General features: G+C 37.3%; 1 protein-coding gene across 1 annotated transcript in view; it reads right to left on the bottom strand.

Annotated features, from left to right (window-relative positions):
- LOC134661115 (homeobox protein B-H1-like) overlaps positions 1 to 12,073 on the bottom strand; it is a 28,882-nt gene extending 16,809 nt beyond the window's left edge. Inside the window, exon 1 of the mRNA XM_063517064.1 lies at positions 11,170 to 12,073. Coding sequence (XP_063373134.1) covers positions 11,170 to 11,308 — 139 coding nt within the window. The 5' untranslated portion in view covers positions 11,309 to 12,073. The remainder of the gene's footprint in view (positions 1 to 11,169) is intronic.
- Between the last annotated feature and the right edge of the window lie 12,775 nt (positions 12,074 to 24,848).

Here is a 24,848-nt window from a genome sequence, read left to right on the forward strand (position 1 = left end):
TTAATATACAAGAGTGATAGAAGGGCAAATAACGAAATTTTGAGGCAGACACACATACAAAAAACCGGCCAAGTGCGAGTCGGACTCGCGCACGGAGGGTTCCGCATCATCAACAAAAAATAGAGCAAAACAAGCAAAAAACAAGCAAAAAAACCGGCCAAGTGCGAGTCGGACTCGCGCACGGAAGGTTCCGCGCCATCAACAAAAAATAGAGCAAAACAAGCAAAAAAACGGTCACCCATTCAAGTGCTGACCCCGCCCGACGTTGCTTAACTTCGGTCAAAAATCACATTTGTTGTATGGGAGCCCCACTTAAATCTTTATTTTATTCGGTTTTTAGTAATTGTTGTTATAGCGCCAACAGAAATACATCATCTGTGAAAATTTCAACTGTCTAGCTATCACGGTTCGTGAGATACAGCCTGGTGACAGACGGACGGACGGACGGACGGACAGCGGAGTCTTAGTAATAGGGTCCCGTTTTTACCCTTTGGGTACGGAACCCTAAAAACGGTCACCCATCCAAGTACTGACCCCGCCCGACGTTGCTTAACTTCCGTCAAAAATCACGTTTGTTGTATGGGAGCCCCACTTAAATCTTTATTTTATTCTGTTTTTAGTATTTGTTGTTATAGCGGCAACAGAAATACATCATCTGTGAAAATTTCAACTGTCTAGCTATCACGGTTCGTGAGATACAGCCTGGTGACAGACGGACGGACGGACGGACGGACGGACAGCGGAGTCTTAGTAATAGGGTCCCGTTTTTACCCTTTGGGTACGGAACCCTAAAAACGGATTGGATACCTTTTAGAAGTTTGAAGTTAGTTAAAAATAATATGCACGCATGTAACTGAATAATATACAGTGAAACCTGGATAAGTGAGACTTCAAGGGACGAGCAGATTTGTCTCACTTAAAGAGGTATTCCACTTACCCAGGTTACCCAGTTAGCCAGGTACAAATAAATTTCTGTCTCATTTACAGAGGGTCCCATTAATAGAGGTAAGAATAGAGGATATATTTCAGTTATAGAGGTGGTTAATAAGGTATTTTGTAATTATCTTTAAAAATAAATAAGGAAAAATAATCCTTGTCCCTAAATATTTTTTAAGTCTGTTTAAATATTTATTTGAATTTATTTTGAATGATTCTCCAAAGGATAGATTTTTTTCAATTAAATATTTCTATTGAGTGAAAATTTGTTTATTCGTGTTACTTATAAAGATTTCAGCTTTAGTTTCGATAGTTTTAACTACATAAAGTAACTAAATGAAACTTGAAGTCGTTTAGACACAATTAAGCAAATGCGGAATTTGTGGATAGACTAAGAGTTAGTAAAAATACGGAAATTGATCAATAAAGTCCAAGTTAGAGAGGTCATAGATTGACGTTATCTCAGATGCAGAGGTCAACTCCTATAAAATTCTAAAAAAAAATTTAGGAAAATGTAATCTTATAATATAGTCTCAGTAAAAGAGGTAAAATACACTCTCTGTCTCAATTATAGAGGTAAATGTGACTATAAAATCACAACAACTAATCCCAGTTATAGAGGTTCGTTTTATCTCACTAACAGAGGTAATTCAGTGCTAAAGTGTCGGGACCGCACCATGAGTCCCAGCTATAGAGGTTTCTCACTTATCCAGGTCCCACTTAACCAGGTTTCACTGTAATTAGCCGAACTCATTATATATAACATATTTTATATAAAGAACTAAACGTTTGCTCAAACCGATCCGACCGAGTTGTCCTAAAACCGATTTTGTAACAGGTAACCCAGCCTACATATATTTTACAAGTCTAATTTTTTGTGTTAGAAGTAGGTACGTACATAACAAACGTAACTAAAAAAATATTTTGTTATTGTTATGCAAACTTTTCTTTCGGGTATTATTTCTTGCTTGTAGGATTTTTATAGTATTATTTTTGTTGTTATTATCGTTAACATTTAGTTAAATACATATCTTGCTTTGTTCTATAATGTTCAAAGGCCGTAGCAGTTCTGCAATTTTGACGGCTGGGTGTACTCGTATTATTCATTCCCATCCTCTTCATCAAATATATATGTACCTATACTAATCAAAGTCATGCTTGGCATTGTACTTACAGTCCAGTTCACAAATATCTTTAAAGGCCAACGGTCCAAAACTATATTTATCTGGGGGCACGGTAGTGCCCCCGCCAGTCGAGCAATTTACTTGTCTCTGCGAGTCTAACACTGAAAATAAGGTGGTGTAGATATATTTTTGGAACGTTGGCTTGTAAAAATGTTTGTGAACTCGACCGTACTCACCTTCCTATTATACAAAACCTACGTATGAAATAGCTAAACGCACAGATAGCTAAGGACATTCTTAGTTGATCGGTGGTAAGTAATTAGTTGTGGGCGTGGGTTGATCTAATTACATTTTAATTGTGGCTGGGCCGAGGTTGATTCCTGTTAGAAAGAGAAAGGAACTTTACTATATGACGAGGTGCTCAAGGAGGCCGTACTGTCTGGAGTATACCTATACTTTATATTTATTCTATGCACGCGTAGAAGGTACTTAGGTACTGATTTGTATCCTGTTATTACATTACATTACATGTATAATATTTATGAAGTGGGATATTTATGTAGGAATATAAAATATGTACGCGTTATTCATGAGCTGATACATTTGAATCGAGATTATATGTAGCTCGGTGGCGACTTATCTATTATTTTTGCTAGGTACTACTCCTCACATTTATTATACATAACTCAATCTATTTATACACACCTGTGCACTAAGTAGGTACATTACCTTTATACAAAACGAACACCATAAAAGTAATTCGGCGTGGGTAATCTTTTGACAAAACGGACAACTAATTTCGGACCGCGGCAAATCTAGTTTTAATGGACAGTAGCAATGCTATTTATAAATTTTGTCATTATTTGGACGGCTTGTACCTAGTTCGTAACCTTTCATATTCATATCGTCGATGTAAACTTTCATATTACGAAACGAGAAAAAAAAAACAATTGCATTTAATAGGTTTAATTAAATTGCGTATAAACCTAACCCGGCAGCTACTAGTTCTGGTAGGTAATCGTGTTGCCGTTTATACAATTCGCCTAATCACAGCTGCGAGTGAGAGCGACGATGCAAGAAATTAATTGATCTATAAGTAATGGCGAACGTGTGATCGCGGCGCGGGCGCACGCTCCCATCGCTCACCGAACCTTTGCCTCCAGTGAACCGCCGTATACGGGGTTATTAGATCCACACGGTCGCCGGGCATTGCGAACGGGCCCGGTGACTTCAAGTATTATATTACCTATAATTATACACGTAAATAAGCGCTCTAATCACGAACGCGAACCGGCGCGAGCACAAAGAGATAGCTCACGTAGGACACTCTTCTATAGGTATCAAAGCATTGTTTCTTCCGCGCCGCACCGCTTGAGTTCGCGTCTTCTTCGCCTACGTACGTCGCTATAGTACGTATTTCGGATCTCGCGACGTAACACTATGGTGGATTGTCTGAAACGAATGCTCGCTTGTGGTCGGCATGCGGTGGGAATACTTGCCTTGCCAATCCTCGATTCATTTGAGTACCCCTTCTCCCACATCATTTTTAATTGCGTTTATTTTGTATTTGTTTTACCTTGCCTAGAGCTCTATAGATATACCCGCCGTTGTTTTTCGGTCTGGTGATCGTCCCATTTAACGGTCGTAAAAGTTACGATAGGTAATTGTGGCCTATATAAAAAATGCGACGCATATTTTGGTTGATTTCGTTATTCATTCATCATAGCCAAGTCGTTCAGTTAATTAGTACTACTTATTATTAAGTACCTACATGATGAGATTTTTATTCAGATATAATTCTACAGCATTACAGCTAGGGGCGCCAAAACGCTGTAAAATAAAATAAAGAAAAATAAAATTAAAGATACCTATAGGTAAAATTATATGATGATTGATGAATATGACATTATTTATTCATTAATATTCTGCTAAACTACAATGCGGCATGGGTGATATTATAAGTAAAAATAAATCAGTAAAACTACTTAAGGGGACGATATATGACGTTTTCGATTTAGAGCTCACTTTGTGCAATCAATTTGTTCAAGAAATGTATTGTTTCTCTTTCTTCTTTCAATGGAACGCTTTTCCTAAAAGGAGGCCACTAAACTCAAAACGCTATCTTAAAAAAAACTTGATGGGTCAGTGACCTGTCCCAGTAAAGTGAGGTAGTGTGCGTGAAGTGCGCTTGTGTGTGAAATGGGGTAAATTGACAGAATCTGAAAATTTACCCACCTCTACCGTCACCGGAGGCTGCAGCTATGTTTTGAATGTGTTATAGGTTGATGTTTATGTTTAACGATATAATAATAAGTCCAAAACCAGTCCTCTAAAAAGAACATAACCTACTTTTTGTTATAATGTCATTGCTACCCAATGGTAGCAGTTTATTAAATTGTATTTTCAAAAACTTTGGGTAGTTACAATGGGACAATTCTCATTGTAACTACCCAAAGTTTTTGAAAATACAATTTAATAAACTAATTTTATGCCAAGTTTCGTTTAGTCTCAGTCAAGTTTGATAGACAATAAGCAGAGATCGGACAGATTGGAGTCATTGCTCACAATAATGTGGACATGACTAGGAATTTTATTAAATAATTAATCATACAATTTTTTACCTGAGATTTAATTTTGTTCCCTAGTCAATAAATAGCACTTAAATATATTTTTGATATAAAAAAATGAGTACCTTCAGAAAATTTGGAAAACATACTGATTTTTTTTTTAATAACTTTACATTATAAGAAATCTTTGTGTTATTTATTGATTAGGAATAAATAATTAAACCTCAGGTAACAAATTAATTAAATAATTAATTGTTTAATCAATTTTGGAGTCACGTCCACATTATTGCGAGCAATGACGCAAATTTGTCCGATCTCTGACAATAAGAACATATTTAATACATTGTTCAAATAAAAAAAATTTACGCATTTATATAATACTTAACTGTGCATATATTTAACTGGTCTCATGGAAATAAATGTGCGCAATGAAAAGTAAACAGTCGTCAAAGGACACAGCGCTACGGAATGTTTTGATATAAATCGATGTGAAATCGGATGAAAAATTATGCATTTTCCGATACTTCGAAGCGAATGGACATTTCCACTGAAGTTGGCAATAAGTATACATAATTGGAATAACATCCTCTTAGGCACCCATTATCAATTGGAAATAAATAATGCTAATTTTCTGTTTAAAGACGCCATTTTTGTGTAATTTATGATTATGACTTATAATTCATATTTATAATAGGTGTTCGTAATAGGTACATGATAAATTTGTTCCTATCAATTAAAGTTAATTCATGTAGGTGGTACCTGCTAAAACTTAAATATGGACATTGAACTAATTAAAAAAATTGTATGCTTCTATAAAATAATGTTTTAAATAAGAGCTAGGTATATTAAGTCAATGTTTCCCATACGGTTTAGGATTAAATTAACGGCTTATTCGGGCGACATTTTTAACATTAGTCCAACTAAACAAACTGGAAATAATCCTCAACGAAAAAAAAGCTCCCCGAGAAATCTCGAGACAACTTTTATGCCTACCTACTTATTTTAAACCGGACTCGATTTCACACCTCGCATCTCCTGTCAAACGCGACGTAAAGCCGCGAATAGTATTATAAGGGGATCCAAACTGGCCCTATTTATATCAATGATATCTATTTATTGTCACAATAAAAAGTTTTGATGTTATCAACATAAAGCGATGAAAGAATCGTTACCTTCATCTCGCCTTTACGATTATGCTAAAAGTCACCATTCGAAGTCATGCGCTGATTTGAAATTAATTTGTAGAAGCATAAGGTTTAGTTTTGTAACTCAAGCGACGGGGTAGGTTAAGCTGCTTAGCGAAGTGCTGACGTGCATTTGAGGTTAGGTTTGATATTTCAAGTAACGGGCGGTGGCCGAGGATAAACAAGTACAGCCGATGACAAAACTAAGTTATAATATTAATTTTACAAACTTAAGGTGTGCCTACTGATTATGACCCTTAAAGTCAAATTATAACCACACTCCCGCAATAAATTCTGCTCGGACAATGAGTGCGATAACATAACACCTATGCCGGAATGTAATGTCAAGGTAAACGAGATACGTAGGCATTCTTGAATAACCGAAATCTTCCACTTATTTTAAACGTGTAACTGACACAATAGTTATTGGGACCGACGGGCCGTAGACCCTAGTATTAACCATAGATTAATTAGTTAAATTGTCAGCGGGAGTTGTATGAGCGCTAATTGCTCTAAACGTTGTATTTTTCACATTCTTGGTAAGTGGGTTTTTAAATTACGATGGCGAGAAGTTTTGTATTTACAGTTGCATGAGACGTTTAATTGCTGCCAGCGGATGTTAAAGTCAGTAATTGGGAGGTAAATTCATGAGATAACGTATATTGTAAAGAAAATAATAGCTGGGGTGTCCTCGCTTAAGACAACTTACGAGTTGGACTTTCGTTATGAACCCCGCGCCGGCGGCACCGACTGCGCGTGACTGTACGTCGCCCAGTATGGTGCGGATATTTGGAATTTCGGGGAGCTATTTAAAATTTTAAAAAGCAATCGTAGCTTGACATTTGACAAAAAGCTGATTATGACGTCAGTTTTTTTTTTCCCTTGTGACGCGGAGTGCCCTTTCAGCCGGGATTAATTTGGTCCGTTTTATAAGGGCTTACTTATCTCGAGAGCGAGGTACGAACGGGTTGTATTTATCGGGCCCATTATACGTTTTATTATTTAATTTATTTAACGCCTCGGCTTTATCGGCTTGTCTATTAAATCGTCGACGGGTAATGCGATCGAAACTCAAACATTTGTAAAGCCTTATCTAAATTTGTTAATTCACTTTTACGACGATCGAAGAGCATTTTTTTGAATTTATCACTGAAGGCTCTCAGAATACGAATTTTTCGTCGTGTGCTCTTCGAGTTATCTGGAAGGGGCAGTCAATTATTGAATGTGTCTAATGGCATTAACGTTGTTTTAAACGTTTTTAATGTTTCCGCAAATGAATGCGTTGTTTATGCTAAGAGCCGCGGTGACCGTTTATCAACGTCCACCTGTTGTTTCGCTACTTGAACAATACAAAAAATGCATTTTAACATATTCTGGTAACGAGTCATTATATTTGTACATCTACTGACTAATTAGTACGGGGCTCAACCGAATTAAATTTAATGAGGAACTGTAACGATGCTAATATTACATGGAGCGGTTTAGATAATAGGTAAAAGTAAATAAAAGAAAGTTTCATCTACTTATACCTAGGTAGGTACGCAAGCGCTAATGGGGTGTGCAATGTGCATGCATTTTGATACCGGCGCAAACCAGGCACTCCAATATGCATTTCCTTAGTAACTAACTCCAAATAGGGCAGTTCATCAGATATGCATTAATCTATTCCATTAGGTACTTACAAAATCTTGAAACACTAAACTGAGGAAGTTCTTTTAGCTCTTTCGTTAATTTAAATACACCTAAAAACAATCACAAAACTTGATACCTACCTAGTTATTTTGGGAACATAAACTTTACCTCTTATTTAAACAATATATTTATTTTCTTACTAAATAGGTACGAGTATCTGTCATACTTCGAAAGTAGGTAGAGTGAGTGTGCTCTAAATTTAAAATGTTTGTTTATACAATTAAGTACAATACCGCGCTTAGTTGAATAAATTGTCAGAGTTACCAATAATAACGATTGGACAACGATCGGTCACAGCGGACGCGGCCGGGGCGACAAAATCCTTCTCGCATCGGGCGCGCCGACGCCGCCGCCACGCCGACGCGAGGCATTCGGCTTTAATGCACTTTTTATGTTTTACAACTCGTGTTTAGTAACCAATGACGGTTTATGAATAAATTAAAAGACAAAGTAAACGAAGCGAATGATTAATTATGTGCATAAAATTGACTATCTTAGTGTTTACTTTTCTTTCTAAATCAATATTATTAATAATTTATTATATTGTTGATTTTTATTAAACTAAGGTAAACGTACTGGTGCTCGACGCGGTCCCAATACATGTCATCTTGAAACATAAGTCATTGTCAATAGAGGTGACAGCAGAATGTCATCTATTGAGCATGTCGAGCACTCGTACGTTTACCTTCCACGATATTCTATTATATAAAACTTAAAAACAATGGATTTATGTTTTTGTTTTTTTACCTTTTATTATTTCCTACACAGACACTGTTTTTTTGTTTGAAAGAAAGATTTTCCTATAAACATTAGCCACTAGCGAGTTACATGACTTCAATATTTACAAACGTTACCACCAATTAAAAAACTTGCCCGGCCATCTGTAAATGTTCCATGTAATAATTGTTAAATTCGTCGATGCTTAATGCACTCACCGATATGATCTCGAGATAACCGTGATACGGCCTCTAATTCGAACAAGCATAAGCGTCTTGCGTGACTTTAATTTATTACCTAAGTATACTTTTGTGTTGGATTTTTATTATTTATGCAATTTTATAGCCCAAGTTAGAAACTTAAGGATACTGATGTGCCGTCGGATTGTTTCCAAAATTTCCACATGGAAAAAATCGGAAGCTTTTCATATTTATGTATGAGAACCGAAATTGTACATTTCCAAAATTAAACTTTTCCGGTGAAATTTTCCTGAATTTTCCGAAAAAATATTAAACTGTTTGTTAGTTTTCCGTAACTTTCATATCTGTACTTAAGGGATTAAGGGGTTTCAAACACAAATATGTATTAACGTTTTTTTGTTCAGGTACCTACATACTTGCAATTACATATTTTATCCCTTTAACTTACGTATGTTACAAATACCTACATATTAAATTAATAAATACTAGGTAATACCAAATTAGGTATATTAAGTTGTAGGTGCCACTATAACAAAGTTTAGATATTCGAAGATTATTACAATGTACTAACCTAACCTAATGGTTTGAATTAAAATGTTACTGCTAGAATAAGTGTAATCGTCCGTATGGCTACTGTATCTACATCAGCGGGCTCAGCACGGTTCCATTTTTATCGACTATCACTATGCCCGTCACTTTCGCACTTACATACTTGTTAGAACGTGACAGGCATGGTGATAAACGATAAAAATGCGACCGTGCTACTAGGGCTGCTCCTAGATCTTATCGCTACAGGTACGACTTGGATTTAAGCGAGGAACTGTCACATAAATCACCAATTACGAGTACCTATCTATTGCGATTGATGTTTAGTGGGTGAGTAAGTTATTAAGATTATGGGTAAATGCGTCTGTTACTATTTAAAACACGTTTACTCATGAAATATTTACTTTTTAAGTATACAAATCCGAGGCTGAAGCATTTAGAATTATATATAAATAATACTTGTATATAACCCCCTTATTCATAAAACTTAATTAGCAAGACCCTGTTAAAATTTGTTAGAAACAGAAATTTCAAAATGACGGATAGGGACAAACAATCATCAACTTAAAAAAAAAAATCAAAAATTATTTATTACGTAAGACACACTTTGTTTACAATGTAAAGGATGGAGCCACCCTTGTTTTGTTAGATTGACAAACGTTTATAAATAACGCCTTAACTGTTACATGAAGCACATTCCTAACTGGCGTTCATAATTTTTTGTAGATCTTGATTTAGAACAAAATTAGAGGTACATATACGATTAACTACGTTGACTCGTAAGTTATTATACTTATATTTTATATTAAACAGTTATATTCTATGTCAAGTTATAAGTACTTTTTATTAGTTTTATATTTAGAGTAGATGTTTGAAATACCGTATGTCATTGTTTTGTCCCCTGTCATCAATGTAAAGTCTAAATAAATGTAATTATTTATAATATAAATACGGAATTATATAAAAAATATAGAAAAAATCAAATAAGAGGTTAATAACTAGGTAATCCTACTGCAAAATAAAACATGGAAATCATAATGCTGCAACGTGCAATTATTTATACATATAATAAAAAATATATATATATGTGAATATGTGTGACATGATTTTACATTTTCAGTGACATTTTCAAAGTAGTTTAAAACAGATTATTCCTAAATTTATGCCCCTTTGAATATGAATAGTTGTTATTCGTAAAGTAAGTAGTTAAAGTGTATCCTGTTAATTATACCTACTTATAGGTACACGTAACCACGTTGGTCTCTTGACGCGTCAAAGAGGTACTTGTTGATATCCCAGTCAGATAAGTATATTTAAACCAAGTTATTTTGGGTACTGAAGTATGAAATCCAAGTGTAAGCTGTATAATGTTTGGTCACCTGTCTATCGCCGGAGCCGCCGCCGCCCTGGTGACCCTAGAGCCTGGCAAAGTTAGTGACAGAAAAGATTACACACCACATACAGATCCTTGACACGCAGGGACAGCTCTAGCAGTCAGTTACGACGAATTGGGCCCGATAACCAACTGCTGAGCCTGTAGACTAACAGGAAAAAAAATTAACTTTTCTTCGAACATATAAATCAAATACTCAATTAAAAAGATTAAATTTTTGGGCACGTCCCTGGGTAACAAGAATTAGAGATATATATTGACCTTTCGCATGGCAGGCAGAGCTTACATTACACACAATTGATTAGGAACTTCCGGACATAGCTGAAAAAGTATATAAAAATTTTCCTGTTCAACATTCGTTAATTAATAGGTACCTACCTAATTACGCATAAAGTAAATTTGTACATTTTCTCACCAAATTTGGTCAAATTAACCTTTGGATATTGAGGTGTATTGTTTTTCCGGAAATCCCTAGGCATAGTTTTTATTACACGTTAGGTACGATTTAATTGTTCCGTTGAACTCTTTTGCTGGTCGCTACGACATCGACAGCTACGGCCGGTCTACGAGGCTAATAGGTAATTACGTGTATGGCGGCTTTTACAATTTTCGTCACGTATTTTTAGAAGAACGTAGTTTTAGTGTTTGTATAGGTATTGTTTGTCTCCGGCTTTGTAATGCAGGGTTTTCAAATGCTACCGAGAGTAGGTACCACGGGGGTCCGTTTAGCTGATGGAGTACCCTACGATTTCTGATTGGCTTGATATGGAAAATGAGGTAAATGGAGGCGTTGTACGTATGAGTACTGACCTGGTGAGTCTGTGGCTGATCGGTCGGAGTCGGAGTCCCGGTGCGCGCTGAGGTCGCGTGGGGCCGCGTCCAGGATGTCCGTGATCATAAACCTGGTGCGCGGCGCGCGCGCCTCGCGCTCGTCGCGCTGCACCGTCATCGCCACGGCGCCGCCGGCACCGGCGGGGCTCGCGTCGCCCGCCGCGCCCCTTACCGCATCCAGCGCACGCGGACCCTCCGGAACAAGCTGCTGCAGCCCCGTCACCGCACCCACATAGCTCGGGAACAGTCACAAAATTAGCGCACTGAGTGCTAAACGGTACAATGCCACTTCCGCACTCGCATCGCCGCACGCGCCGGTTTAAAGCCTGCCCTACTGCTGCACTTTCAAAGTGTAAGTTCCTCGGCTCCTAGTATGCGATGGCTCGCACTCGTTTATTGTTTTTTTATATTAGTATCACTTCACTGATAGTTAAGAGTTCACTAGTTTGAGTGTTAGTCCGAAAGTCGCGCGGAGAGTACGAGAAGCGAGGCACGCTGCACGTCGGGTCGCGCGGCTCGGGTCGGTGAGACTGCGAGCTGGGCGCGCAGCGGCCAGCCGGCGGCGCGGGCGCGGCGGGCGGCCCGGAGGCGGCGCCCGCCAATGACGCGCCGCGTGGCTCGCCTCGCCCCGCAATGGGCGTGCCGCTGCCATGTTGCTCCGAGCTCCCTAATACTCTTTTTGCCCGGAGAAAGCTCTGCGCGGATTTAAGCTTTTATACGTGGATAAAACGCTTTTATAGGAAAATAAAGCGTTCTCGCAGCGGGATATCGCACTTTATTGCGGTGTTTTACTGAAAGTTGGCGACACTGTCAACTCGTAATTGGTTCACGCGCCAAATTGAGGATGGCGTAGCGCTACATGGACAGTTTGTATCTATCAATTTGGTTCGTATCAATTATTCTAAATATGACTGGCCGTACCCAGACGAATCAGTAATTTTATCTGGGGAAAGGTATATAACCTAACCTAACCTAACCTACCATGCAAACTCTACAGTAAAGAGCACAGTTAGGAAGTCATATTTGGACATGAGTTTTATTTTATTTTTCTTACTTTCTTTATACCTTCGCATTGAGTTTTTGTACAAGATTTTCAATTCCAGAATCTGAAAATCTATTAAGGAAAAATTTATTAAGGTATATATTTTTAAAGTACATACTTACCTAAGATTGAAAAAATTTTCAGTGTACAGTGTATTAGGTAGGTTCTAAAGAAAGCAGCTAGTTTGTGATGCTGGAATACCTAAACAGCTTCATAACTCGGATTTTGCTAACTTTTTGTAAATTTATGGATACCTAGGTAGGTAAGTGGATATTTAGTAATAGGTTCTTACCTATACCTAAACATGACGCAGCATATGTAGATAGGTATTTATAGCATCAACGAGACACCAAGGCCTTCAAATGTTTTTTATGTGTAATTTGTCCTTCCTCCCAAGATAATAGCCTATTAATACGTTAATTCCGTACGGATTCAAATTCCAAGGATAATGCCAAGTATTAGGCTCCATAGTTTAGACGTAAATTATATAGTGCTTGGTTGTCGTTTAATGATAGGTCACTTGATAAGACACAGGTACAGACATACGACACTTTCTTTAAAACCATATTAAATAAAAGGCATGATAGTTGCCCGGACGGAAACCAAGAGCAAGCTATGTATTTATACCTAATACCTACACAATAACTTAAAGAAAAAGCAAATGTTGGGCCTAATTAAAGAACTTGGCCGAGGGCCGCGGACACGCCAGTCTCATAGACTAGGAATCCTCTAGACGGAGTTTAGAGCAATTATTTCATGAAACCGATGCTGCCAAAAATACTGGGGTGCGGGGGACGAGGTGAGCGAATCCAGTGCCGTGATTGGTCCGTTCAAAGACACGGACCAATCACGGCACTGGATTCTGACACTTGACTCGAAGATGGAGTAAAACTACCGTATATTTGTGATAGCACACCCTGTGGGCCTCGATCTGGGGATTCGTATACAGCTTAAAAATGTAAAGACGATGTTCTTCTTGAAAGGTTTATAATTAATATTAGTTTTACAAAGCTGGTTTCTCATCTTAGCGGTAATTCTTGACAATTTGACAGGCAAAAGCTAAGAGTCACAGATAACATATATCAGCGCTACGCGCTCAAAGTATAGTTTTGGCGGGCTTTCAATAACTGTCATTAGAACTAATATTACAATCACCTTATGTTGGTACACTGTATGGCCATATTGTTTTATTACGCCGTTACGTTGATAAGCTTGGAATAATACTATAGGTATAATATAAAAGTATCACAGAATATAAAAATGCTAATATTTGTGGCAGAGGGGGTAGCGTTACTATGCTCAGTCTAGAGGATGTCTTGTCTGTGCGCCAGTCTACTCTACTAACAAGAGCCACGCTGTTAAATTATGATATCATGATGTCGTTAAAACAAATAATATCTTAAAATCCATCTAATCTAAACGCAAAATATATAAATATGAAATTTTTGAGAGTGAGAGAAGAACCTAAACCCACGGGGCCTTATAACGTGTGAGTGTCAACTCCAGTGCAATAAAGTTCATAAACACTCTTACCAATGCGGGTTATACGAAAAGCCCGCTAAGTTAGAAGTCAAATTTACCCAGTGTTTCTCTGGATTAACGAAAGCTATATCGCTTTCGAAACGTCGGAGGTCACACAGCCTTCTTTATACACGATTATGTCCCATTTTAGCGCTAATCACACGTTGTCGTTTTGCCTCTCTACTAAGCATTTTCGCTACATACTGGGAAACCTATGTTATCGGCTACGACTGTAGCTCAACAGTGAATGTGTTAATAGCAAGGTGTAAAATAAAAATCATGAAAGTTCTAAATAATCAACATTTTAAGACAATCTGTTTAAGAGGAAAGGGGACGGCCGTTTCTCCATACAAACGTCCTAAATTTCCTCTCTGGATATTGACATTATGGAAAATAATATATAGGTAATTGGATGTACATATATTAACCACAGCTATGCCCTTATGTTTGACTTTTTTAGATTTTTTTAATAATGGTAAAAATTATGAGCGAAGAACAGATTTCATACAAATCGTTAATTATGCTTCTTACTCATATAACTTATAATACTTAAAAATTCGAATAAAATCAAACTTAGGGGCATAGCTGTGGTTGGTATACCTATACAACAAATTGTGGGAAAATATTTTCAATAATGTTAATATCCAGAGAGAAAAATGAGGACTACGTTTGTATGAAAACGCGATTTCGCGCGGGTTCTTCACTTTCGTGTCTGCCCAGTAAGTTCGTGTTCTTCTCTCACTCTCACTGACTGTAAGCGTGAGCGAGATGAAAGTGCGTAGCCGGGAGCGCGGATATCATGTTTTTGAATTTTATTTTTAGGTACGTTTAAATAAATAAAAAAAGAAATTCCTTGCAAACATGATATTTAAAATTTTTAGAAGCTCTTTTCATATTTTTAGCTGTTGTGCATAGTTTGTGCATGTTCCTATAGACCTATGTTCTTGATTATTTCTATCGAGCGAAAGTCAAAAACTCAGGATTCAAATCAATACAATCCCCCGAAAAAAGCCTCAAGATTGTTAATTAAATTTAAGCACCCGTATTGTGATCTAAACAAGCGCTAGGATTTTTTTTTCTGAATCTACTGCACCTTAAGACATAAGCGGTAGCCGAGTGAATCTCTGAGGACCTAGCCACGATTAGAATCGTTGATCCAATCGAGACTAAAATAATGTATGGGATATGTTATGTCACTTTAGTTTTCGTAGTATTTGCATGTCATCCCGATACATTTTTTCTTTTCATTTTGCTTTTTTTCATTTACTTATTCGACTGACTTTTTGCGACAATGAGTTTTTCGGTATTTATAGGTACGGAATAGCATACGATAATAACCTCGTGGTAGTTGTGGTAATTCTAAGCTATTCAGTGAAGGAAACTTGCATACCTCCTGGTGTATGTGAAGTTCTCAACCGGCATTGGGCCACCGTGGGGACTATATCTCAAGCTGAATTATTATTTATTACTGTTTACCACTCCTAGTAAGTTCAGAAATGAATATTATCCTTTAGTCACTACCTGTATACATTGTATAGACGTTAATAAGTGGGTAGGTTCGAGTGCGTTTAAAAACAGAAGTTCGTTACAATTAATCCTATTTCGGCCACCCTTCAAGTAGGTGCCACCCTGGGGATTAGCTGACGCCTATGCAAAACCATTCAAATATGTAAATGCTATTATTATGCGAATTATAAAATAGATTACAAGTAAAATATTCTATAGATGATGTGTCTCATTTTTTTTCTATTTATTCATATCGACCGTTTGTATCCCGATTTAGAAATATATTTAGATAGGTATATGTTTCATAAATCACATGTTGGTATCTCAAGGGAAGTCCAGAAGACTGCACTAGGTGGGACTCCTGAACCATTTATTTATAATGAGTGCCAAATCCAAATATTTATTTTATCAGGACTCCAGCATACAAAAAAATAAGTATTTTAATATTGTTATTTTTATACAGTGGTTCAAGTCTCCCACCTGGGTAAGTTTTCCGTAGTTACCTAGTATTGCTATCTTAAATAATAGTGTGATTCGAGGTATTCCGTCAAGGAGCAAATACTAGAGTTCATTTGCAACAAATAAGATCCTTTAAACCAGGTAAGTATCAGAAATAAATGGTTTCCACATATTAACTCACATTTATAGACGGGTCTAACGCGAAATTTATTCACATAATAATAATAATTGTGAGTTAATATGTGTTCAAAACGCGAAAGTTTTATTATTAAATGGTTTCCTTCCAAGGTATCAAGCTATTCAAATATTTTCACCCACTTACTGACTAGCCGTCGAAAAATTAACTTTGGTAAGTAATTTTTTTTTAACTTGAGATGAATGAACTTGTAAATCTCAGCATATAATCTTCAATATTTCAAAAATAAAAGGTCTAAAGTGATGAGACTTACCTCACTTCAGTAATTGTTCCCAATACAGTTCATGTTCCCACTATTTTAAAATTTTGATAAGTGCTTAATCAATTTAATAAAGATAAAGACAACGTATGCTGGTCGTATTTACGTATTCCTAAAGGGGCCCACTGATTAACAGTCCGCCAGACGGTATCGGCCTGTCAGTTGTTCGGAACTGTCAACTTTTTGTTCTAACTGACAGGCCGATACCGTCCGGCGGACTGTTAATCAGTGGTCCTCTTAAGGTACGGATGTACCTATACCTAACACGTAGCTCTACTATTTATTTTTTAACTCCCGGTTAATAGGGTCCTATTTGTTGCAAATGAACTCTAGTATATTTTCTTTGAAGATTTACCTCAAATTACAAGTCAGCCTCTTTATTAAGTTGCGCTTCTCTAATAAACAGAGACTTCGGTTGAGATACAGCAGAGGTAAAACCAACAGAAAAACGCCCTACAAAAGTTATTATTTAACTAAAAGTTTTCATTGCTTCGTCGTGTTTTTGAACCCTAGTTACTTGGATTTTGGATACCTATGGATAAACAAAATTCTCGGGATACGATGTCGATAGTGAACTTATTAAACATATAAAGTTTCAATTGCATTGCTCTTATACTTTAGATTATAAACGGCCAAGCTACATATTATGACTACGAAGTAGAGTTAGTGAAGTTAGAAGCTACATGAGATGATAACATTTTGACAGTGCTAGCCATATGGTCAATTGGTCACGTCTTGGCAACACGTTAGATGAAAATATTTTTAGTGGGATCCTTATACAAGTAGTACTTTATTAGACATTTTATTTTTGGTACTGTACCGTAGCGCAGTAACAATTTTATTTCTGAATCTGATCCAGGCCTGTCAACCGAATATATTTCAAAAACACTTTACTGATCTATTAATTGTCGTCGCAAGAAGTTAATTGCAGCAATTACGTTTTATTTGCCACGTCTCCACGTCAGCAAAAAGCTCCCTATAAGTCTGTCAAACATTAATTACGTTGATATAATACGTTAATGCTCATGGTTAAAAAGTACCTTACCTAGGTCAATAGAACCATTATGTTGTATAAATATCTAGTTCGATGAAAAAGCCTGTTTCTGCTATTCCGTATGAGCTGTGTAGAAGTTTCATTTCACGCTCGGTTGACTCTTTAATCGCGTAGAATAATGTTGCGATGTGTATATTTGCGAGCGGTTCATTGAATGTATTACGAATGAATGCGGTTGTGTGTACCTGTGGGAGTATACATATGAGTGTTTGACACGCTACTCGTATACCTAAAATGAGTAGTGTTTCAGTTATAATGTCGGATTGCAACATCACAAGAACCGTATAATTCATAATCATAAGTATATGTGACTGTAAGGGAGCAGTTAGACCAATGGAAGTCCAGATGGTGCGGCTGCTGTCGGCAGCGAGCTGGCGTGGCGCGGTGGCGGCCAGCCACGGGCGCGACGACAGACGGCGCAAAAACGCCAACGTTTACGTGTTCGCTCACAGTAATTTCACGGTTCTCGCGGCCACATAGTACTGAAAAACTAATCATGCCCGCTTATATGCGAAATATTCGCCATTTATACTACAAATATGATAATTCTAAATGATAATAAATATCTTTAGCCGGACGTAACTCAGCAAACTAGAGCGTTTATCGAGCGTTTCGGTTCTCGTTATCGCGCCACTTTTTGCTATCGCTTTTCATGGAATTATTCTTAATTAAATTTAGTTCCGCGAGGTATATTTCCCGGCGGTTAAGGCCCTTTCATGTTAACTTAATTGTGTCAGAAAAACAGTCATTATAAAGCCGAAATATCGGAAGTCAGCAAAAATAATTTTATCATCCGGTCCAATTGTTATCAATATGGGCGTTCTTGTTTCTAGGTATTTTCGTTTCTTCAGTAATAAGTATTAACTTAAACATATTTTGCTGTTATGATATTTTATTATATCACAGTTGATTAGTCTCGCAGCCATCAGTACTTTCACCAATAAGCTAAGGTATAATCTAGGTTGATATTTTAATGAAGACGTATGCCCGATTAGCAAACGTAAGGTTCTGGGTTCCCACACAATCGATGAGCTCGGATGACACAATGAGCTCGCGCCTGCCGAAGTACCGCCAACAAACAAACTCGCCTACATTATCGTTTTTTAAATTAACATATTTAATCCAGGCTAAAACCTGATTGATTTTGCTTCCGCCCAAATAAATGACCTAATCAGGTTTTAAGCCAGATTTTCCAAAGTCACGTGTAACAATATGTATGTATAGGAAGTTTGCATGGCTAAGAAAATGACAGAGATAAAATTAGCGTACCTGCCTATACTGTTCAATTAAATAGCCGAGGGGCTATTAAAAAAATCAACCCTCAGCAAATAAGTTGTTCATTTTATTACATTTATTTAAGGTAGGTATATAACCTGAGGGACCTAATTATTCATATTATATTATATCTACGAATAATTAGGTCCCTACAATAATATGACATGTTTTTACATTAATTTTCATTACCATTTTTAAATTATATAGCTTAATATGGCAATTAAGATAATATTATACTGGTGGTACTTATTAGCATATAACATTATGATACGAACGAACCATAAATACCTAGATTCGATTAAATTGTTGTGACGTTCGTATCTTTATAACGTCATAAACTATTTGGGGCTAATGAAGAGGTGTATGTGTTTGGTTTATTTTACACACAACACCTTCACCGAATTATAAAACAATAAATTAAAATGTAGATCACTTTGTTTAACTTATTTTAATAACTTAATTATTTTAAAGAAAAATACAAAAAAATTATATCTAAGATATTTCTTTTCTTATTTAGATAGGTACCATTTTATTTTACAAGTTCACTCACCTATTCACACAACTTTAAGACAATTATGTTTCAACTATGGTCAGTATCAAACGTGATACATCTAATTAACATACCTAACATAAGTACGTGTGCAAAAAGCTAAAAATATATTTAATTGCCCGTTCTGAATGAATTCGAAATGTTAAGTCCGTTATTGTGGATGCATGCGCTTAAGATGGCTGCTGACTTCAAGGCAGTGACCGAATTAGCTGCCTATTTAAACTATTACATTTAATTAGAAAACTATGCAAAGTTTCCACACTAACAGTTACATATGTATAGTTGCGAGCAGCCTGTCGCATTCATTTGTTAATTGTATGATCATAAATACGCCGAGATAATGAATTCTAGTACCTTAAGCATCAAGTACAGTTTTTATCTGGCAATAGATTTAAGAAGAACAATAAAAATAATTAACGTAACATCCACCGTGTTGCATGTAGCAGCGGCAATAATTAATTAAACACGCTGTGTCCAAATTAAGTATAACAGCTTACGCGCTGACCGTACTGTAATTGCAATAATTACTCATTATCAGGAAGCTGCGGCGTACATTAATTTAGCTAGCGTTTTTACTTGCCCCAGCTTAACAAGTACATACTTAGTTAATTGCTTCTTTCTTTGTTTTACCTAGATTATTACCGGCGTGACGCAACCGTGGGTACACGTCACACAATAATTTTGATCGCTCGTTGTGCAAGCTATCTCGTACGCTGGTAAAAACTTTATAAGAGGCAGGTAGATAGTGTTTATTGCGAATGCTCGCGTGTTCGGTCGTTAATCTGATTTTCTTGCTATTAGAGTTACAGCAGAACGTCTGTATGCATACTGTCTGGCGAACAGCGCCAAGCGGTTATTAGGTAACAGCGCCATCTATTTCATCTCCATGAGCGTAGGTTGGGTACCTACTTACCTACGAGTATCTATTGTTTATTTCGTTAATTAAATCCTAATAAAATAGATGACTCAACTATTGCGTGATACGAGTATGTCCTTAGTTGTAAAAATATTACAGTGTTGTAAATACTTTTATCACGTTATCCTATCGGATACTACTTCAGCTGACTGTAAATACCTAAATGTTAGTAAAATTGGGAACCAATTTGCATAAACACTAGGAGAAAATCTCACTTCCTGGCCAAGGCAAGACGTAAAACTTTAGACAAACCACGGGCGGTAATTCGTAAAGCCCCAGATCGCATATTTATGGCCCTCACCTTCGGTTCGGGCCACAAACACCTGCGATCTGGAGCATTCACGAATTCACCTCCTTAAGTATGTAATATTATTATGCTGTCCTGAAAAGTTTTCATTTTTAAAACTGAATCCTATGGTTTACCTATATATCTCAATGGGTAGTCCTCTCCCTATACCACAACGCATAAAAACAAATACATATTTACGTATCTTTGACCGTCCCTATACAGAACATCAAACAAAGGAAACGATGTAATTATTGACGTAGGAATACAGACGCGGCAAGTCGGGCAATGGCGAAATGTCTTGGAGCATGAAAACGTAATGGCATGTAGTGTAATGTGCATACCTAGGCCGCGGAGCGTGGTAATTGCTTTCATTTAACCCTGATGTTTTGAATTAGATACACTTTGGGTTTAAAATGAGATGAGAATTATGTAAATAGCTTACAAGTACAGCCGGTACCCTAATAATAAGTAACCACTTTTCTATACAGCTAGAAAGGCGACATATAAAATTGTTAAAAAACGACCGTACAATATACATACATATATACGGGCTATGTTAAAACACATCACATAATTTCTGTCTAAAATAAGCTGAAATTAAACACGAATCTGTATGAAGCAGAATTTGTATGAGAAGTCTGAACTTCTTATACAAATCTTCTTTTGGTTTGTTTGTTTGAACTTGAACACAACTCGATCCATTTTATAAAAAAAAATTAAAATCGTTATACCTGTTTATTTTATCAAATTATCAGCATTCCAATATCACTTAATGATAAATATTCGGACATGAGATATGCATGCTAAAAGTGTATAGTCTACAACCCGGGCAATTCTCCCGAACTCCCCCTATACAAGATTTGCGCGGGGTTCTGACACCGCTAGTGATGGTTAAACTTGTTTATTTTCACGTCAGAGTAATCGAGTTAAATGGATTGGTAAGTAAATTTCAGTAGAAATCAGAGTTAATAACGGTTAAATGGATCTTAATTGACCATCTTTCTTGAAATTGCTGAACTACACTGCGATGAAAACGAAACGAGATTACCAGTAACTAGGCAAGCAGCATAAAGCTTGAGCGACTGGATACTATCAAGATTCTTCATATGTTAAAAGTTCAGTCCACTAAGTATATATGTAGGCGGCCGATCATGAAATTCCTAAGCATAATAGAAAAATAATTTCCTCGTTCCCTGAGTCTAACAGCTCCGCTACTCGGGGCTCCTGATTCTGGACAGTTTGACCTTCTGAAGCTACCTAACGAACCTATCCTACCTATCTGTGGGTTTAATGTGACTACCCTCAAAACATTACACAGGAACTTTACGATCGGCCGCCGACATATTACGCAACAGCGTCTTTCTTTTTGTATTGATTTTGATGTCACTATAATTATAACTTATCTATGAGAAACTTAGCTAAGTAATAACTGATACTTAGGTATTTATACAAAGAACATATATTATCTACATATAAAACAACAAAATATCATTGTATTGCTTTCTAATGTTAATGTTATATATCTACACACGTACAAGCAATGAAGAGGAAACATCATGAAACCATAAGCCCTTGGGTGTGGTCGTGATCGAAGGCGGTCTACAACCATTTAAGCTCGACTTACTGCCGTTTTGCCTCAGCTTTCTCTAGAAGCCTCTCATTTAGCTTATTGCGCATAACAGCAGTTAAATGCTCCTTTACATGGTTAAGTTGCACAGTATACGGTTGGTAGGCGGCGCTGCACATTTCAGTGTTCACGAGTATGGAATTACTTTGTTTCCTATATGTAGGATTCTATAGATAGATTCATCTCGTGATCCAACCATGTTATATTACTGGTTCTTGTGTTGTAGATAGATATTTTCAAGGAGACATAGACAGACAATAAGTTCTAAGTTACAAAATGTTCTTGTGGTTGCTTAAGGATCTCTCTCCCTACTCCCAGTTTAATAAAAATCAGTTTTATCTTGTTGCCCTGTTGCGTTGTCAATGTCACAAATTTGATTATTCAATCCATTACAATTAAAGGTTATTTTAATGTCATGAAAATTATGAATTACATAAAATAACTTGTCCGTATTTATATCATTACATTACTAAACATGCAGAACTGTTGTTAAAGTAGGTACTTATCATTAACCAAATAAAGGATGACTAACGTTAGAACGGTCCCGGTCAGGCTTCAGATATTTCTTTTTTTATGACGGGTGAACGAAGATCACGTGATGCTCTCTATAGAAAGCTGAAGTATCGGACGCATAGGCCCGGACCCGGACCGTTATTCTAGCGAGAGATTGGTGTGAAATCTGAATGATATCCAAACCGTATACAATACTCCCAATCCTCAAGGCTGGATGCTATTTTAACGTTTTTGTAGAATCATAAAATTGCATTACCTATAGAACTCGCGCCGGAAGCGAGGCAGACTCGTAGAGCCAGCAACAAAATAATGAACAAAAGTCATTATAAGTGGCGAGATGCCGCGATAAGCCGGTGGTTAGAGTAAACGCGCTTTTTTACGTTAATTAAACTTACTTCTGTAAACGATGATGCTCTCATTATCTGTTAAGTAACGCTCTCGCGAGCGGAGTTCACGCGCCGCTGCGCGCTGCGCCGGCGCCGGCCACCGAGCCACATTGTCGTCTTCAGCGAGAAATATCCCTTCGAGTGGCACTGTCCGCCTCGAGGTCTCTACGCTAAGTGGCGGAGGCCGCGAGACGGACATACTATAAACAAGTCGTTGAATGGCGGCACCTCAGATTGAACGATGGGTTGAGTGGCGGAGCCATTTTGGAAAAATATACGTCAAGTGGCGGGGCCTCAACGGGTGATCATCGCGAATTTGGCGCGTGTTAGAAATATGACCATTTCCCAAAAAATATGTATGAATGATATATAAAAACTATATATCACTGAATTCAGCATAAAATAGCTTATTTGATTGTATACCAATGAATTCCATTCTATTTATGTGAATTATGCTAGACTTGTTCTAATTTCCTATTACCAATTTTTTTCTACTTTCATGTATAAAAATACGTATAATTAGGAAATAAAACAATTGATTGTAGAAAAAGCAGTATTTATGACTAAACAATACATTTAACACGATTCACACAGTTTATTTCACTTTTTATCACTGCGTATTCCGTTTGAATGTTCGCGGCTCGACAATCGGCGCGTAAGGTGGGCGAGGTGGGGCGGGAACATCACGCCATTTCTAACAACTTTGTTTTACGCGGGAATTTGACCGTTAGGGAATACCATCCTTGTTTATTGACGAATGCATCTTGCAAGAGTGAGCAAGCTAGGCATAGTTTTAACGGTTTTATTTTAGGCGCGAAATGTAGCGTCGCACAGAGGCCGCGAGACGGTCTCTGCCAATTACGGGCTTGTTATCACCGAACCTTCTCGCGACCGCCGCCAATTAGGGGAGTGTCCGCGTCGCGGCCTCTGCCACGCAGAGGCATATTTTAAAAAACCGGCCAAGTGCGAGTCGGACTCGCGCACGGAGGGTTCCGCACCATCAACAAAAAATAGAGCAAAACAAGCAATAAAACGGTCACCCATCCAAGTACTGACCCCGCCCGACGTTGCTTAACTTCGGTCAAAAATCACGTTTGTTGTATGGGAGCCCCACTTAAATCTTTATTTTATTCTGTTTTTAGTATTTGTTGTTATAGCGGCAACTGAGATACATCATCTGTGAAAATTTCAACTGTCTAGCTATCACGGTTCGTGAGATACAGCCTTGTGACAGACGGACGGACGGACGGACAGACGGACGGACGGACGGACGGACGGACGGACAGCGGAGTCTTAGTAATAGAGTCCCGTTTTTACCCTTTGGGTACGGAACCCTAAAAATGGCCGCGCCATTTCTCCTACCGTTCAACCGGAGGTGCTGCCACCCGAAGGGTTAAATATCGGCCTATGATACGGACAATGGCTATGATGACCTCGATGTGAAAATTGGCAACTTTTAGGATAGATTGTAAAAATATGGTAAGGGACCATGAAAGCAGTTCTAAAAGTAAATAATCAAATATGTATTTATTTGTTATTACATAATAACAAATAAATACATATTTACGAACCTACGTTACTGTAAGTGCAGCGTCTGTGGAACTCGTCGAGTACCTAATATGTCGTCATCTGGGGGGGGGGTTGTTTAATAGATAATATTTAATAGGTTTTAGTGCATCACAAACAAACGGGCAAGTATAACTTACGTAGGTCGGTACTGCGTTAATCTTCGGATAAGTACCTATACTCAAACACTTTCAGACACCTATGTACATATGGACATTATTATATTTATTATTTATAAAATTTAATTAGTCAGTTTATCAATTATACTAATCTTAGTTCCTACTTACAACTGAAGTTCGTTTCGTGAAATCATTTAGGGCTGCAACGGGGATCAGACAAATGTCTCGTATACAAAAACAACTGACGTAATGCTTGGAAAGTGGCGGCCAAATGAGGCATCATTGGCTGCTATTACATCCCCACGTATCATTCATTAGTGGTCGCTATTTCGTCCAACGGTCGTTATCTAATAAAAAGCGTTCAAAATACGTATATTTTC

The sequence above is a fragment of the Cydia amplana genome, chromosome Z (assembly GCF_948474715.1).
Source record: "Cydia amplana chromosome Z, ilCydAmpl1.1, whole genome shotgun sequence".
Taxonomy (NCBI): Eukaryota; Metazoa; Arthropoda; class Insecta; order Lepidoptera; family Tortricidae; genus Cydia; species Cydia amplana.